At 58.9% G+C, this 14,196-nt stretch overlaps 2 protein-coding genes across 2 annotated transcripts; both read right to left on the reverse strand.

Annotated features, from left to right (window-relative positions):
- Nucleotides 1–766: 766 nt before the first annotated feature.
- LOC134050652 (mesothelin-like protein) lies at nt 767–5,904 on the reverse strand. Its single transcript, XM_062503860.1, has 13 exons — nt 5,738–5,904; nt 5,572–5,662; nt 5,277–5,406; nt 4,551–4,723; nt 4,227–4,382; nt 3,982–4,115; nt 3,600–3,733; nt 3,367–3,467; nt 2,983–3,146; nt 2,244–2,370; nt 1,994–2,123; nt 1,517–1,729; nt 767–840 (listed from the first exon to the last, which is right to left on the reverse strand). The coding sequence occupies exons 1-13, from the start codon at nt 5,902–5,904 to the stop codon at nt 767–769; spliced, it is 1,794 nt and encodes a 597-aa protein (XP_062359844.1).
- Nucleotides 5,905–11,600: 5,696 nt separating this feature from the next.
- Nucleotides 11,601–13,615, reverse strand: RPUSD1 (RNA pseudouridine synthase domain containing 1). The gene is made up of 6 exons (XM_062503730.1): nt 13,608–13,615; nt 13,198–13,389; nt 12,981–13,104; nt 12,409–12,511; nt 12,225–12,326; nt 11,601–12,068 (listed from the first exon to the last, which is right to left on the reverse strand). Exons 2-6 carry the CDS (start codon nt 13,377–13,379, stop codon nt 11,665–11,667), a joined length of 915 nt encoding a protein of 304 aa, XP_062359714.1. The 5' UTR covers nt 13,380–13,389; nt 13,608–13,615; the 3' UTR covers nt 11,601–11,664.
- Nucleotides 13,616–14,196: the final 581 nt, after the last annotated feature.

Raw genomic sequence — 14,196 nt, forward strand, 5'->3', positions numbered from 1 at the left:
CATTGGAAATATCTGTCCAAAAAATCCTCCTCAGTGAAACTCGTATCCAGCTCCTGCCATCCCCTTTCCTCCAGGAGGAGAGTCTGGCAGGGGAAAAGGGATTTATATATTTTATATCTCATAAATCTTCATTGTCTGAGCTTTGTAGAGAGCGAGCAGGTCAGTCCTTCACTGCAGATTTTGGATTTATGATGGAAAAGCTTCCCCAAAAAGCACTAAACATGTTGGATTAGGAAAAAACAGATGATTGATGTTTTATTGTATAGCACTGAACAGTAATCAAGATAAATTATCCCCAGCTAATCATCCCATGAGAGCGTGTGTGTGTGGTTTGAACAAACCTTGATCAAAAAGCAAGTAATGAGAAAAAGTTAAATATGATTTTTTAGGATCTCTCAGCTGCGGTGTGACTCAAATCTCTGAGTTTTCCCACTGTTTAACAGATCCAAGTGGGATGGAATGGACAGGAAATCCCTGGAAGAGCTGGGTCCCGTGTTCTTGCCTTGGCAGAGCAGTCAGCATCACTGCTGCTTGTACTACAGGGAGTAAATCACTAGTAAGGACCTGTGGGGCTTCTATGGGCTGCAAAAATCTGTCCTCCATCATTGCCCGGCCTCAAAAAAAAAGAACCAAATCCTGTGCTGGCATCGAATGTGGAGGAATTCTCTTCCCTTTCCTGGGTTTCTGCTTTCAGCAGGGAGCTCCCCAGTGCTGTGTCTGTGGGCTGGAGGTGGAGGCAGGGGAGTGCAGGGGGCTGGGGCAGGGCTCAGAGCAGCAGAACGTTCATGGTGGTGGCTGCCAGCACGGGCACCAGGCAGGAGCAGAGCCTGCATCCTGATCCTGCAGGGAGAACACAGGCAATGGGATTCTCCAGCTTTCCACGGAAATGTTTTAATCTATGTTTGTTATCATCTGATACACAGAACTACAAGCGAGGAAAAGCAGTGTCCTTCTCTGTTTTCCAAAACTAGTAACAGATTCTCAAGATTCTGGATTTCCAATTTGTCTCTCAGAGTATTGTGATATGACCTGAGCTCAAATGAGATTAAATCCAATTCCTGACATTTAACTATCTAAATAATAGTATTTCAGAAAAAAAAAATATTTACACTTGAGAAGTTTAACACTCTAAATTTCAAGAAAATATTTTTTGAAATATTTCAAGAAAATGTTTCTTCTTATTTTGAGAAAATATTTGTTTTGTAATGACACGTGCTCGGGGGCTTTGCATGTTAGCACTCTGACCACAAGTTAGGGGAAAATTCTTCCTTTTACAGCAAATAAGGATGCATAAAACACCACTTGGTAACGGGACAGCAGCAACACATAATCACATTCATAAAATCAATAGAACTACTTCGCAAAGAGGGATTTTCTTGTCCCTGCTCCTGTCCCCACCTGTCCCCCAGCCAGGAGCAAAGGGGATCAGCCAGCTTTGTCCTCAGCAGCATTCCCAGGGCTTTCACTCCCCCCCCCCCCCGGCATTCCCAGGGATTCCCCGGCATTCCCAGCTCACCAGGCTCGGGCTGCAGGTTGATGTAGCCATTGGATGTTGGCCGTGGGGTCTCTGGAACACTCCCAGGTGTTGTTTTGGGTTTGGGGGATCCTGGAGGGGAGCTGGGCTGGCACGGCTCGGGCACGGGCTTGGCCGTGGAGGAGCTGAGGGGTTTTTGGGTGGAGATGGTGGAGTTGGGAATGGGGGTGGGAGTGTGGGGGGTTGTGGTGGCAGCTGGGGCAGAGGGGGAGTGAGGGCCAGGGGTGGCAGTGGGGACAGAGCTGGGACTGGGGACTGATGTGACAGTGGGAGAAGAGGAGTGAGGGACAGGGGTGACAGTGGGAGAAGAGCTGGGATTGGGGACAGGGGTGACAGTGACAGATGAAGTGAGATTTGGGACAGGGGTGACAGTGGGAGAAGAGCTGGGATTGGGGACAGGGGTGACAGTGACAGATGAAGTGAGATTTGGGACAGGGGTGACAGTGCTGTGGGTGGTACCAGCCAGGTTAGTGCCAGCACCAGTGGTGGCCCTGGAGGTGACAGCAGGGACTGGGGTGGCACTGGGGCTGCTGGTGGCCAGGAGGGTGCTGAGGAGGGGGACAGTGGGGGAGGTGGCTCTGCCTGTCTGCTGGGTGGGGCAGGGGGGTGCAGTGGTCACAGCAGGACGGGCAGTGGGGGTGGCAGTGGGGACAGGGGGGACAGGGGGACCCCCGCTGTGTGGGGGGGTGTCAGGGGTGGTTGGGCTCACAGTGCTCAGGGTGGGGGTCCTGGGGGGGACCGTGCTCGGCTGAGGGGTCGAGTGGCTGCTAATGGCAATGGGAGTGGAGACAGGGGTGATGGAGGTGACACTGGCCGAGGTGGTGGGGACAGTGGGGAGGGTGGTGGATACAGGGGTGACATTGGCTGAGGTGGCAGGGTGAGGAGAGGTGGGGACAGTGACCATGGAGGTGACACTGGCTGGGATGGTGGGCACAGGGCTGGTGACAGTGGCTGGGGTGGTCACAGTGGCCATAGAGGTGACACTGGCTGGGATGGTGGGCACAGGGCTGGTGACACTGGCTGGGGTGGTCACAGTGGCCATGGAAGTGACACTGGCTGGGGTGGTGGGCACAGGGCTGGTGGCAGTGACCGTAGAGGTGACACTGGCCGGGGTGGTGACAGTGGCCAGGGTAGTGGGCACAGGGGTGGTGACACTGGCTGAGGTGGTGGGCACAGGGGTGGTGGCAGTGACCGCAGAGGTGACACTGGCCGGGGTGGTGGGCACAGGGGTGGTGGCAGTGACCGCAGAGGTGACACTGGCCGGGGTGGTGGGCACAGGGGTGGTGGCAGTGACCGCAGAGGTGACACTGGCTGGGGTGGTGGGCACAGGGGTGGTGGCAGTGACCGCAGAGGTGACACTGGCCGGGGTGGTGGGCACAGGGGTGGTGGCAGTGACCGCAGAGGTGACACTGGCTGGGGTGGTGTGGCCAGCAGGGCTGGCTGTCCCCGTGGGCTCTGGCCGCCCTCCCTGCAGGCCGATGCCCAGCACACAGTCCAGCTCCTGCTGGAATTGTTTCTGCACCCAGCTCATCACCGAGGGCTCAAGCTCAGCTTTCTTCAGCACGGGGAGGTTTTTCCCCAGCAAATGTTTCACGTCGGTGACGCTGAGTTTCTGCAAGACACACACACACAAACACACCCCAGCCCCTTCCTTCACCTCATAGCCCTGAATGCTTTGTTAACAGGGCTGCAGAGCAACTAAAACTTCCTAAAGAAAATTTATAAAGGTGAGAAAGTGGAGAATTGGTGATTGGGTTGGGGTCTGACCTCACGGCCCTCAGCCAGCCCTGCCCTTCCCTGGGGAGAGGGACAGCAACATCCCAGGACTGTACCTGCAATTCCTCGGGATTTAGGGCGAGGAAAGTGTCCAGATCCATGTTTATGGCCACACCAGCATTAGCCAACTCCTTCAGATCTTCTGCTGGAGCTCCACCTTAAAGAGAGTGCAGGGGACACCTGGAGATGTGTGAACCCTTCCAGCACTTCTGGGGAGGATTTGGATAGGTTCTGGAGACTGCCAGACCTGCCTGTGGCTGAGAAAGGAGGGTGGAGAGGAAGAACCTACCCAGGTAGGGCTGGATCCAGCAGTAATAGGAGCTGGGGGAGCTGGTCAGGCTGGCAAAGGCCTCCCGTGCCTTCCCATAGAGCTGTTCCTTCTTGGTTTGGGAGCACGTAGAGATATTTAAGTACCCAGCAGTCCTGGAAGGGGGGTACAGGTCAGCAGCACCCCAAATTGCAGATAAATTGTTCTGGAGGGATGAGTGGGATATCCCTGCTCGTGGTCCTGGGGCTCAGGTGGGATCTGGGATTGGGACAGGGCGATCCCAGTGTGCTGACTGGGAATGGGGAGATCCAGGACAGAGCAGGGGTTCTTCCATCCCCCCAGCCACCTCCCCACAACCCCGGAGCCTCTCAGGGCTGAGCGGCATTCCCAAAAATCGGCTCACCCGATGGCTGCAGCAGGGATCTGCTGGATCTGCTCCTCCTGCAGCTTGCACAGGAGTTTGCCTCCTGTTTTCTGTAGCAGGGGTCCAGTCAAGGAGCCCTTCAGGGCCAGGTACCTGCTGAGCAGCTGCAGCACCTGAGGGACACAGGGGACACAGGCAGGGAAGGGAGATGCTCCTGGTAATGATGGCAGTGCTGCCAACCCCCCCAAAAAACCCACAATGCCTCCACCCTGAGCTGGATTTACCTGGGAATCATTCCACTGTCTTCCCGAGGCGCTGAGCAGGGCGGAGAGGGTGTCACTGGATGTCACCGACCACTGGCTGATCTCCTGCTCCGTGTACAGGTGGGACAGCTCCCCCAGGCGCCTCAGCTGCTCCTCTGGGATCTCCGAGTGAAAAACCTGTGGAAAACCCAGCCCATGGGGCAGGGAAGAGGGTGAAGGAAGGGAAAATAGGGCAGGAACAAGGGACCCACTCGGGCACCTTCATCCCTGTTCCCAGAGCATGTCCTGTCCATCCCGGCTCATGCCTGGGCTGCTGGGGGGATCCTGCCCTGTGGCACCCCTTACCTCATCCACCTTTTTTTTCAGGATCTGGGAAATCTCTGAGGTGATTGGCTGTTCCAGCACAGCCTCCAGGTTTTCTATTAGCACATCATTGCTCAGGCACGGGTCCAGCTGGTCAAGGCTGAGGGTCAGGATGTCAGGGATGTTGCTGGCGGTGATGGGCTCGGACTGGCAGCCTGAGGGTAAGGAATTGTGCCAGGCAGAGGGTGTGTGTCCCGCGTGTCCCCTTCCCACCCAGCCCTGCTCCTGCCACAGGGCTCAGAGCCCCTTGGAAGAGCCCTGGTGAAGGACAGGGAATCACAAAAACGTGGCTCAGGTCACTGTGGATCCTGCTCCCATCCCCGGCCCCCAATCCCTGGAGGTGCCTCCTTTGCTGTCATTCCCTAAAGTCATTCTTGAAGAACCTGGTGATGTTTTGCAGCCCTCTTGTGCTTTGTCCTGCTCAAGGCACCTCAGACTGCTCCATGTCCCCTACTCGAGCATCCTCTGCCCTTGCAGCGTCCTGCCCTGGGGACTGTCCCCCTGTCCCAGCTCCTTTCCTGGGTGCTGCCACCACATCCCTGCTCCCAGGTAAGAGCAACCCCCCTCCCCGTGCTTCAAGGACATTCCCCCATTTCCCCACTTTATGGGAATCCTAGATTTCTGCCTGGTTTATCCGGGAGCTCCCAGATGCGAGGGCGTTTTCCCCTGGCAGAGCTCTGGAGTGGCTGGAGGGAAGGGAAAACTCACGGTCCGAGCTGCGCTTCAGCCTGGGACGGGAGGCAGTGCCTGCCACGAGGGGGAGAAGGGATTTGTCCCGCTGGGAATGGCCCTGGATGATGGAGGTGGCTGCGATGCTCCTGAAATCCTCCCGTGCTGCCTGCGGGGCACAGGGTGCTGGGACTGAGAGGAACAGGGACAGAGGGGGCTGGAACCCAGGGGACAGGGACAGAGGGGGTTAGGGACAGAGGGAACAGGATCCTGGGTCCCCCAGGCTTGGACCTGACCTGCCTGATGGTCACCTCCCCCCGAGGAGGGACCTTACCTCGGCCACCAAACTCAGCGTGCTCTGGTTCAAAGCCAGCACGAGCGGCCCCAAATCTTGCAGAGTTTGTAAATCCCAGCTCGAAGGATCCCTGTGGCAGCAGCAGAAGGAGCAGCTCAGCATCCCCGTGGATCCTCACCCCTCCAGGAGCAGGAAGGCTCCTCACCCGTGCTCGGTGTGCCCCGAGAGCAGCAGGGCATTGAGGGCATCCTGCTGTGCCCCTGTCAGCGCCGGGCAGCGCTTCAGCTTGTCCAGGATGTTGGGGTCCGATGCCATGGTGCCCGGCTCCAGGTCACACAGCAGCACCCCGAGCCTGTACACGTGGGGTGTCATGCCCTAAAATCAGTGCCAGGGTGCTGCCGTCCCCATGGCCGGGTGGGTGCCCCCCACATCCCGGGATTTGGGTGCAGGAGGGAAGAGCAGAGCCTGGGTTTCAGCCGGGGTGAGGCTCCCGAAGGAAGGAGAGGAGAAGGGAGGAGGAGAGGCGAAGGAAGGAGAATTCTCGGCGTGTTTGTGTTTCTGCAGAAGCCCAACCCTGCACGGAACCGGCCGCACAGGGCTGTAAATCCTCCTCATCCCAACGGCCTGGCACAGCAGCAGATGTGGGATAGATGCAAATTCACCCCGTGGACCCCCACCGGGGCTGGTACTTACTGGGGATGCTCAGCCTTGGACAGGACAGCTCCAATAAGCAGGGCAGCCTGCGGAGAGGACGGAGGATGCTCAACCCCGGTAAGGAAAGGGAAGAAGGGATTTGAGATGCAGGGAATGTGATCTGACCCGGCTGGGAATGGGAGCAGGAACTCCAGGGGAGCAGCCAGGAGCTGCAGCAGCCCCTGGGTTACTCGTGGGGACAAAAACCATCACAGCCACTCTCAGGAGTGGGGACACTTGGGTGGGTCTGTCCCTGCACGCCTGGAGCTGGACATGGAGGTGAGGGATGGGACAAGGACAGGGCCATGCACTGCACAGGGGGACAGCAAGGAGCTGGTGGCTGAGCACTGGGGGAATTTTGGGAAAGCCCTGGCACGGTGGGAGCCAGCAGAGCTGGCAGGGACTCACCAGCGTGGCTGTCACCAAGTCTGTGCAGACACCTGCAAGGAAGCAGGAGCAGGTTAGGAAAACATCCATGGACTATGAACAGCTTGTTCCAAGCAGCTCCAGGTTTATAGGCTGGGCAGAGCCTTTCCTTTGCTAATTTAATGTTTGGGAAGTGCTGTGGATCACTATGAAGAGAGCAGCCCTCAGCCCGAGCACCCCCAGCTCCCTGCAGGAGGGTGTGGAAGACAAAAAGGGATAAATCCATCCCTGGAAATCTGGGAAGATGTGTCCCTGGGAAAAGGCTGATGATGCAGAGGGGAGCAGGAGGAGTCCTGGGAGCGGGATTGGGATGAGGAGCAGCACAGCAGGAGCATCCCTGGTGCCAGGGGGTGGCTGGGGGTCCCGGAGCAGATTTTGGGGACAGGGTGTGACTCACGGAGGCAGAGGGAGGCAGCTGCCCACCCCATGGTGGGGTTTGTCCTTGGAGCGGGTCTGGAGAGCTGTGTCCCCCACCTGCAGGTCCCGGAGCTGATTTTGTCACCCGACTCTGGGGCTGGAGCTGTTCCACACTCGAGGTCAGTGCCTGGGGACAGCACTGGAGATTTTGGGGCTGGAGCTGTGGGGTCAGGGGTCTCACTGTGCCCACCCCATCACTGGGATGCTGTACAGACCCCCCCCCACGACCACGGGAGAGACTTTAAATCCTACATAACAGAAAGCAGGACTTTTCCCACCCATTATTAAAAGAAACTCCACGATTGTCCTGCAGGGACAGGGTCTCCCTCCATCCCCCAGCTCCTCACCAGCGCAGACTGGGAGAAATCCAGTGTAAGGCACTGGGGGAGCCCCTCAGGTGTTCCCCACCCCTCATGGGGGATATCCTGATAGAAAATCAATCCCTGCTCCTGAAACTCCCTCGGGGCTGCCCACAGCAATCTGGTATCGCCAGGCAAGGAATATTCCCCCCCTAAATCTCATTATTTTTTTTTTTCCTCCCCTCCAAATCCTACCGTGGCTGTGCGAGCCGTTCTCCTCCTCCTTGTGCGGGGGGGATTTGGCTGCGGGATGGGAGGGTTGGACCGGGAAGGTGCTCCCGGGGCTGGGGCAGGGCTGGGCTGGCCGGGAGCGCTCGGAACTTTATCTGTGCGGGGTGGGGATGATGTTGCTCCGTGCACGGGGTGTGACAGCACGGTTTCTCAACTCTTGTTTTGTCAGGATCCCTTTCCTTCTCCCCGGTTTTGCTTTGGGGTTGTTTCCTACTTCTCGGTAAAGGGTCACTTGGAGCTCCGGGTTCAGCTGAACCCTAAGGGGAGCCAGAAGGAGTTCGAGCCTCTCGGTTTGGGAGTTTTTGTGTTCCTGAGGATGGGGAAGGCGCTCCCGGGCAGGGGAAAACTTGTAGAGCTGCTCAGGGGTTTGTGTTATAGGGCAGCTGGGGTGCAGAACAGGCTGAGCCCAGTGATCCCCTCTGGGAGCTGATTCCCCTGTGCCTTTCCTTTTTCCCTGGATCACAGCCAATCCCATTTCCCATCTTTTTCCACACTCCAAAACGTCCAGCCCGTGCCATGAAGGAGACCAAAACCAAAGGAATCAGATCCTTCCCGAGGCCCTGAGATGACAACCTGGAGGAGCTGTGAGCACAGACTTTACCCGAGTGTTTATCCTGGGAAAAAGGGAAGGGTGGCTGGGCTGGAGCAGGGCTGCACTCCCCCCTCTCGGCCAGGTTTGGGGGTCCCAGCCCTCAGTGAAGGGGTCCCTGGAGTGCTGGCACAGTGCCAAGAGGGGTTTGCCACCCACCCAGCTGTGTCCTGTCCCCAGCCCCGTCCCCCAACCGGTCCTGCAGCCCCTGGGTTGGGTGGACGCCCGTGGGTGTTGCTGGTTTCTATTTCAGAAGGATTTACTGTAAAAATAGCTCCTGTCGGGGCGGTAGAATGACAGAAACTTGTTTGCTATGAGGGTGCTGGAGGGACAGCCCCTGCCCCGGGCTGGCTGGACAGAGGTGGCTGGAGCAGGAGGGCAGGTGACACTTCAGGGTCACTCTGGGGGTCACCGTGTCCCCTGTGTCCCTGTGGGGATCAAAGCTGGCCCTGAAACCCCCTCAGGAGCTGCCACGGGAGGATCCACCCTGAACTTGAACATGTGGAAGAACATCTGCCCCAGGCTGTTCCTGGGGACATTCCCAGGCCTGCTGTGAGCTCTGACTTCACCTCCCCGTGCCAGGAGGGCTGGGAATGCTCCTCTCCCTTAACCAGCTGCTCTCAGCCCATGTCAGGTTCATCATCTCAAAAAAAAATCTCCCAGTCTTAAAGACTGCAATAATTCCTTGGGCCTCTTCAGTCAGTTTTTCCTCTGCTCACAGAGCAATCCTGGGGATCTCACAGAGCAATCCTGGGGATCTCACAGAGCAATCCTGGGGATCTCACAGAGCAATCCTGGGGATCTCACAGCAATCCTGGGGATCTCACACAGCAATCCTGGGGATCTCACACAGCAATCCTGGGGATCTCACACAGCAATCCTGGGGTTCTCACACAGCAATCCTGGGGTTCTCACACAGCAATCCTGGGGTTCTCACAGAGCAATCCTGGGGTTCTCACAGAGCAATCCTGGGGTTCTCACACAGCAATCCTGGGGTTCTCACACAGCAATCCTGGGGATCTCACACAGCAATCCTGGGGTTCTCACACAGCAATCCTGGGGTTCTCACAGCAATCTTGGGGATCTCACACAGCAATCCTGGGGATCTCACACAGCAATCCTGGGGATCCCACACAGCAATCCTGGGGTTCTCACACAGCAATCCTGGGGTTCTCACAGAGCAATCCTGGGGTTCTCACACAGCAATCCTGGGGATCTCACACAGCAATCCTGGGGTTCTCACAGCAATCCTGGGGATCTCACAGAGCAATCCTGGGGTTCTCACAGAGCAATCCTGGGGTTCTCACAGCAATCTTGGGGATCTCACACAGCAATCCTGGGGATCTCACACAGCAATCCTGGGGATCCCACACAGCAATCCTGGGGATCCCACACAGCAATCCTGGGGATCCCACAGCAATCCTGGGGTTCTCACAACAGCTTGGCCATGTGGGAGCCCCGGGGCTGCTCCCTCAGGGCCAGTCCAGCCTCATTCCTGGAAGCCCCCGGGAGAACGGGATGGATCCAAATATCAGAGAGTGAAGGACACAGACACGTTTAATACAGCAAATACACCAAAACTGGAACTGCAGAGCGCACAGGACATCAGCACCCCAGGGCACGAGAGGAGCCACAGCCCCAGGGCAGGAGGGAACACCTTGGCAGGGTAAGGAAAATTCCTTTTTTCTCTGCGGCGCTGGGGAAAAGCAGCACTCAAAGGCTGGGCTGGGGTGTGGGGGCTCCTCGATGCAAACACGGTGAGCTGGGGGTGCCAGCCCCACCCATGTGCCCACCTCTCTTTCCCTCCTCCGGAGGGCTGAGCTCCGCTGGCATTTCCCAGCACCTCCCATCTCCCATCTTCGGCAAACAGGTTCGTTCCCAGCTGCGGGACCGGCCCGGCCTCTCCCGGCCATGGGATGGGCAGGGACGGGACCTGGCAGGAGGGACAAGGGGCTCCTGCTCCTCCTGGCACCGGCCCAGAGCTCAGGGTGCCCGCCCAGGTGCCAGCCCCACCCTGCAGAGGTGGCACCAAGCCACGAAAGCAAGGGACACACGGGACAGGTGACCCAATTCCACCCCCTCCCCCCCAGCCCGGGGATTTTGGTGACTTGCAAGGTGTGTTTATTCACAAGGAGAGGGCTGGGACTTTTTATTCCCCCTCAGGGTGGGAATATCAGCTGTGTGAGTTGGTTTTCAGTGGGATGGGGCTGGTGAAGTGACAACTCTGGGCACATGCTGATGTGGTCCTTGAAAGCCCTGGGATAGGGCTGTGTGGCTCCAGCCCCTCTGTCCCCTCCTCAGGTGTCCTCATTTCCAAACATCCCCCAAGGAAGGAGAAAGCAAAGCAGGATGACCAGCAAAGCAAGGGCACTTCCAAGGAAATTTTCTTGGCATCTGTCGAAGCTGAGCTCCTGCCTGCTCTTCCCTCCAGTTCTCAGCCTTCCTTTCAGCTTTATCCTTTTCCTACTGCTCCAGAGCTCTCCCAAAGTGCCCAGCTGAAGGACCTGCCTGCAGGACCCTCCAGAAACCTGCCAGGCAGGAGCCACCCCACGGGACCCACACAGGACACTGATCCCTCCTCATGTGGGTGAGCAGAAAGGGATTTGTGCCCTCTGATCCGTCTCAGCAGGGATAAAAGCAGTGCTAGTAGAAGGAATAATAAAATCCATTAAAAAAGCTTTGGGCTGCTGGCTGTCTGACCATGGAAGTACTAAAAATACCTCATTCCTGAGACCACCCATATTGTACAAACCCTAAAAGATTAGATTCTCTTCCTAGAAAATTGAAAAAAGTTTAAAATCCATTGGTATCAATTCCTTCACCAAACCTTTAACCCCCCCCCCCCCCCCCCCCCCTCAGGTGAGCTGAGGGAGGGAGGAGATGAGGGGCAGGGATCTTTCCATGCCCATCCCAGTCCAGTTTCACAGGACACCCCAGGACTATCGGTGTCCCCAGAATGTGCTCCAGCCCCCAATCTCCCACCTCCCACACGACACAGCAGCTGGAGTGAGGGAGTGGGAACGGGGGACACGGACACTGGAGCTGCACCCAGCAGGTTCTCCCTGCCCTGAGCTGCAATTCCACATCCAAGCATGGAGAGGTTGTGGGAATGTCCATGGCAAAGGCAGCGTCCAGCCGTACCTGAGCCCCAGGACAGGGATGGAAAGCTTTGGGGTCACTGGAAGCTGGAATGTGACACTGACTCTGCTGCTGAGGCCCAGGATTGGGAAAGGGACACCCTGTGACCAGATGGATGCTGGACATTACAAAATAACCCCACCTCCTAAAATCCACCTGATGCCAGCCCCAGGAGCGAGGGAAGCCATACAGGGAATGCAGGTGTGGAGGCAGTGCTGGGCTCTGCGGGGACCTGCTGGGACAAGGATGGAGCTGGAAATGCGGGGATGTGCTTTGTGCTCACTCCAGAGCCCACTCAGCCAACCACTGCCGGCACCGCGCCCTCTGCTCCTCCGTCTCCTCCCTCCTGCCTTCACTCCCTGCTTCCTCCTCTCCGCCAGCTTCCCGGCTCTCCTCCTCCTCCTCCTCCTCTCCCTCCTTCCGCGTGCCCTTGTCCTTGAGCTCCTGGATGACATCCTCCAGCCGCTGGGTGACGCGCTGGGGCACCCAGCTGCTGTCCATGGTGGTGACGAAGGGGTCGGGCGCGCACACCTCGATCAGCTCCTTCCCGGTGGGAATGCGCAGGTAGTAGGCGTGGAGCATCATCCTGTAGGGATTGCTGTCCTGCCGGCGGCTGTAGGTGAAGTCCCCCACGATGGGGTGGCCGATGGCGCTGCAGTGGACCCGGAGCTGGTGAGTCCTGCCTGGGGGGAGAGCAGAGGAATCAAGGACAGGGAATCGCTGAATCTTTCCTTCAGGGCACGGCGACAAGGGCATTTGTCCCCCTGAGCACGGCAGTTCTGAGCTTCCCTCATCCCTTTCCAGGCTCTGCTCCACCGCAGAGCTGCCCCTGTCCCCACCTGTCAGTGGCTGCAGCAGCACTTTGGTGACGGGGTCTCCGCTGTAGGATCCGTGCTCCAGCACCATCAGCTCCGACTGGCACGGCTTGGGATTCTCACAGCCTGCAAGGAGATCCAGAGGGGGTTTGTGGTGCCCCAGCACATCCCTGGGGGTGTGGGCAGAGCAGGGGAAGGGGCTGCTCACCCTCCGTGCCCTCGATGCACATCATGTGGGTCATGCCCTCCGTGGTGTTCTTCCCGATGGAGTAGCGGATCGTCATCCGGCTCTGGCTCACGTGGCCTCTCACCTGGGGGCAGGAACGTGCAAAAACTGAGCCCCTGCTCCTCACCCACCCCCCATGACAGGAATCATGGAATCACTGAAAGGGTGGGCTTGGAAGGACTTAAAGCCCACCCATTTCTCCAAGCTCAACTCCTTGTTGGGGGCAGGGATATCTTCCACTGTCCCAGGCTGCTCCCAGCCCCATACAAGCTCACCTTGGACACTTCCAATGGGGCAGCCTCGGCTTCTCTGGGCACCCTGTGCCAGAATTCCTTCCTAATATCCAACCTACCACCACCCCCTGGCAGTGGGAAGCCATTCCCTGTGTCCTGGCCCTCCACGCCCTTGTCCAAATCCCTCTCCAGCTCTCTTGGAGCCCCTTTAGGCTCCAACTCTGAATCTTTCTCCTGTCCAGCTGAGCACCCCCAACTCCCTGAGCTTTCACTCCGGGCAGAGGTGTTCAGGAACACCAGGAGGTGGCAGGGAGGGCTCACCAGGGCCAGGTAGGCTTTGGTCACCAGGCGCTCCTTGAAGCATTTGTAGGCACTTCCAGCTGCTGCTTTGTTGAGTGCCACACACAGGGCCCCACTGGTGGAGAAATCCAGCTGGTGGCAGAACCTGGCGAGGACACCGGGGGTAAAGGAGCATCCTGGGCATCTCAGGAGTGTCCCCAGCTGAGAGCAGAGCCAGACCCGGTGCCCAGGTGCTCACCTGAAGCCATAGTAGGTGTCGGGGTCGGCCAGCTCGGGGAAGCGGTGCTTGAGCTGGCTCTGCAGGGTCAGTGTCTCGTACCACATCTTGCTGTCGATGCGCAGGTCCCAGTGCTTGTTGACCACGATGAAGTCAGAGCTCTGGTACAGGATGGACAGGTTGTCGATGGTGCCCGGCTCCATGGCCAGAGTCCTGTGGGGGGGGGGGGGGGGGGGAGAGAGGGGGAAATTGGGATGAGCGGGGTGGGAAGAGCTGCCAGCTGTGGGATGGGCACCCCGGGATGGGCACAGCAGCCTGGGATGGGCAGGGAGCAGGGCCTAGAAGCGGGATACCCCAGCAGGGATGGGATACCCCAGTAGTGATCGGACACCCCGGCAGGGAATGGAGACGTCCCACTGCCGCAGAGGTACCTGTAACACCGCTGTCACCCTGCCTGTCCCCAGCCTCACCGCTGTCACATGCAGATCCCACAGGCGCGGGTGCTACAGCAGCGCTCCAGCCGCCGCCATTCCCGTGTCACAGCGCACGGCTCCGCCGCTGTCCCGCCATGGGGATGGCGCATCCCCGCACCGCTGTCACGCGTGGAGGCTCCGCAGCCGAGCGGGGCTGGCTCTGTCCATCCCGGCAGCGGCGATCGGCCCCGGCTGCTCCCCGCTGCGGCCCGGCCGAGGGCACGGGACAGGGGAGGCGGGGAGCGGACACGATCGGGGGACAGGAGCCGGGATGAGCTGAGCGTTCCCGGGACGAGCTGAGAGGCCCCGGGACTGGCTGAGCGCACCCGGGATGAGCTGAGCGCCTCCGGGACCGGCTGAGCGCCTCCGGGACCGGCTGAGTGCCGCCGGGACCGGCTGAGCGCCTCCGGGACCGGCTGAGTGCCGCCGGGACCGGCTGAGCGCCTCCGGGACCGGCTGAGCGCCCCCGGGACCGGCTGAGCGCCTCCGGGACGGGCTGAGCGCACCCGCGCAGCGTCCCCGCCGCCCGGGCCCCGCCCGCTCCCGC

This window comes from Cinclus cinclus, chromosome 16 (genome assembly GCF_963662255.1).
Source record: "Cinclus cinclus chromosome 16, bCinCin1.1, whole genome shotgun sequence".
In the NCBI taxonomy this organism is placed as follows: Eukaryota; Metazoa; Chordata; class Aves; order Passeriformes; family Cinclidae; genus Cinclus; species Cinclus cinclus.

Excerpts from the sequence above, each read along its gene's own strand:
- LOC134050652 (XM_062503860.1), bottom strand. The coding sequence starts at position 5,904 with ATGACACCCCACGTGTACAGGCTCGGGGTGCTGCTGTGTGACCTGGAG. Across the intron at positions 4,116-4,226 it reads GACAGTGGAATGATTCCCAG|GTGCTGCAGCTGCTCAGCAG; the intron begins GTAAATCCAGCT and ends TGTGTCCCTCAG. Across the intron at positions 841-1,516 it reads CAACCTGCAGCCCGAGCCTG|GATCAGGATGCAGGCTCTGC; the intron begins GTGAGCTGGGAA and ends TTCTCCCTGCAG.
- RPUSD1 (XM_062503730.1), bottom strand. The coding sequence starts at position 13,379 with ATGGAGCCGGGCACCATCGACAACCTGTCCATCCTGTACCAGAGCTCT. Across the intron at positions 12,327-12,408 it reads GTGCATCGAGGGCACGGAGG|GCTGTGAGAATCCCAAGCCG; the intron begins GTGAGCAGCCCC and ends ATCTCCTTGCAG. Across the intron at positions 12,069-12,224 it reads GCTGCTGCAGCCACTGACAG|GCAGGACTCACCAGCTCCGG; the intron begins GTGGGGACAGGG and ends CTCTCCCCCCAG.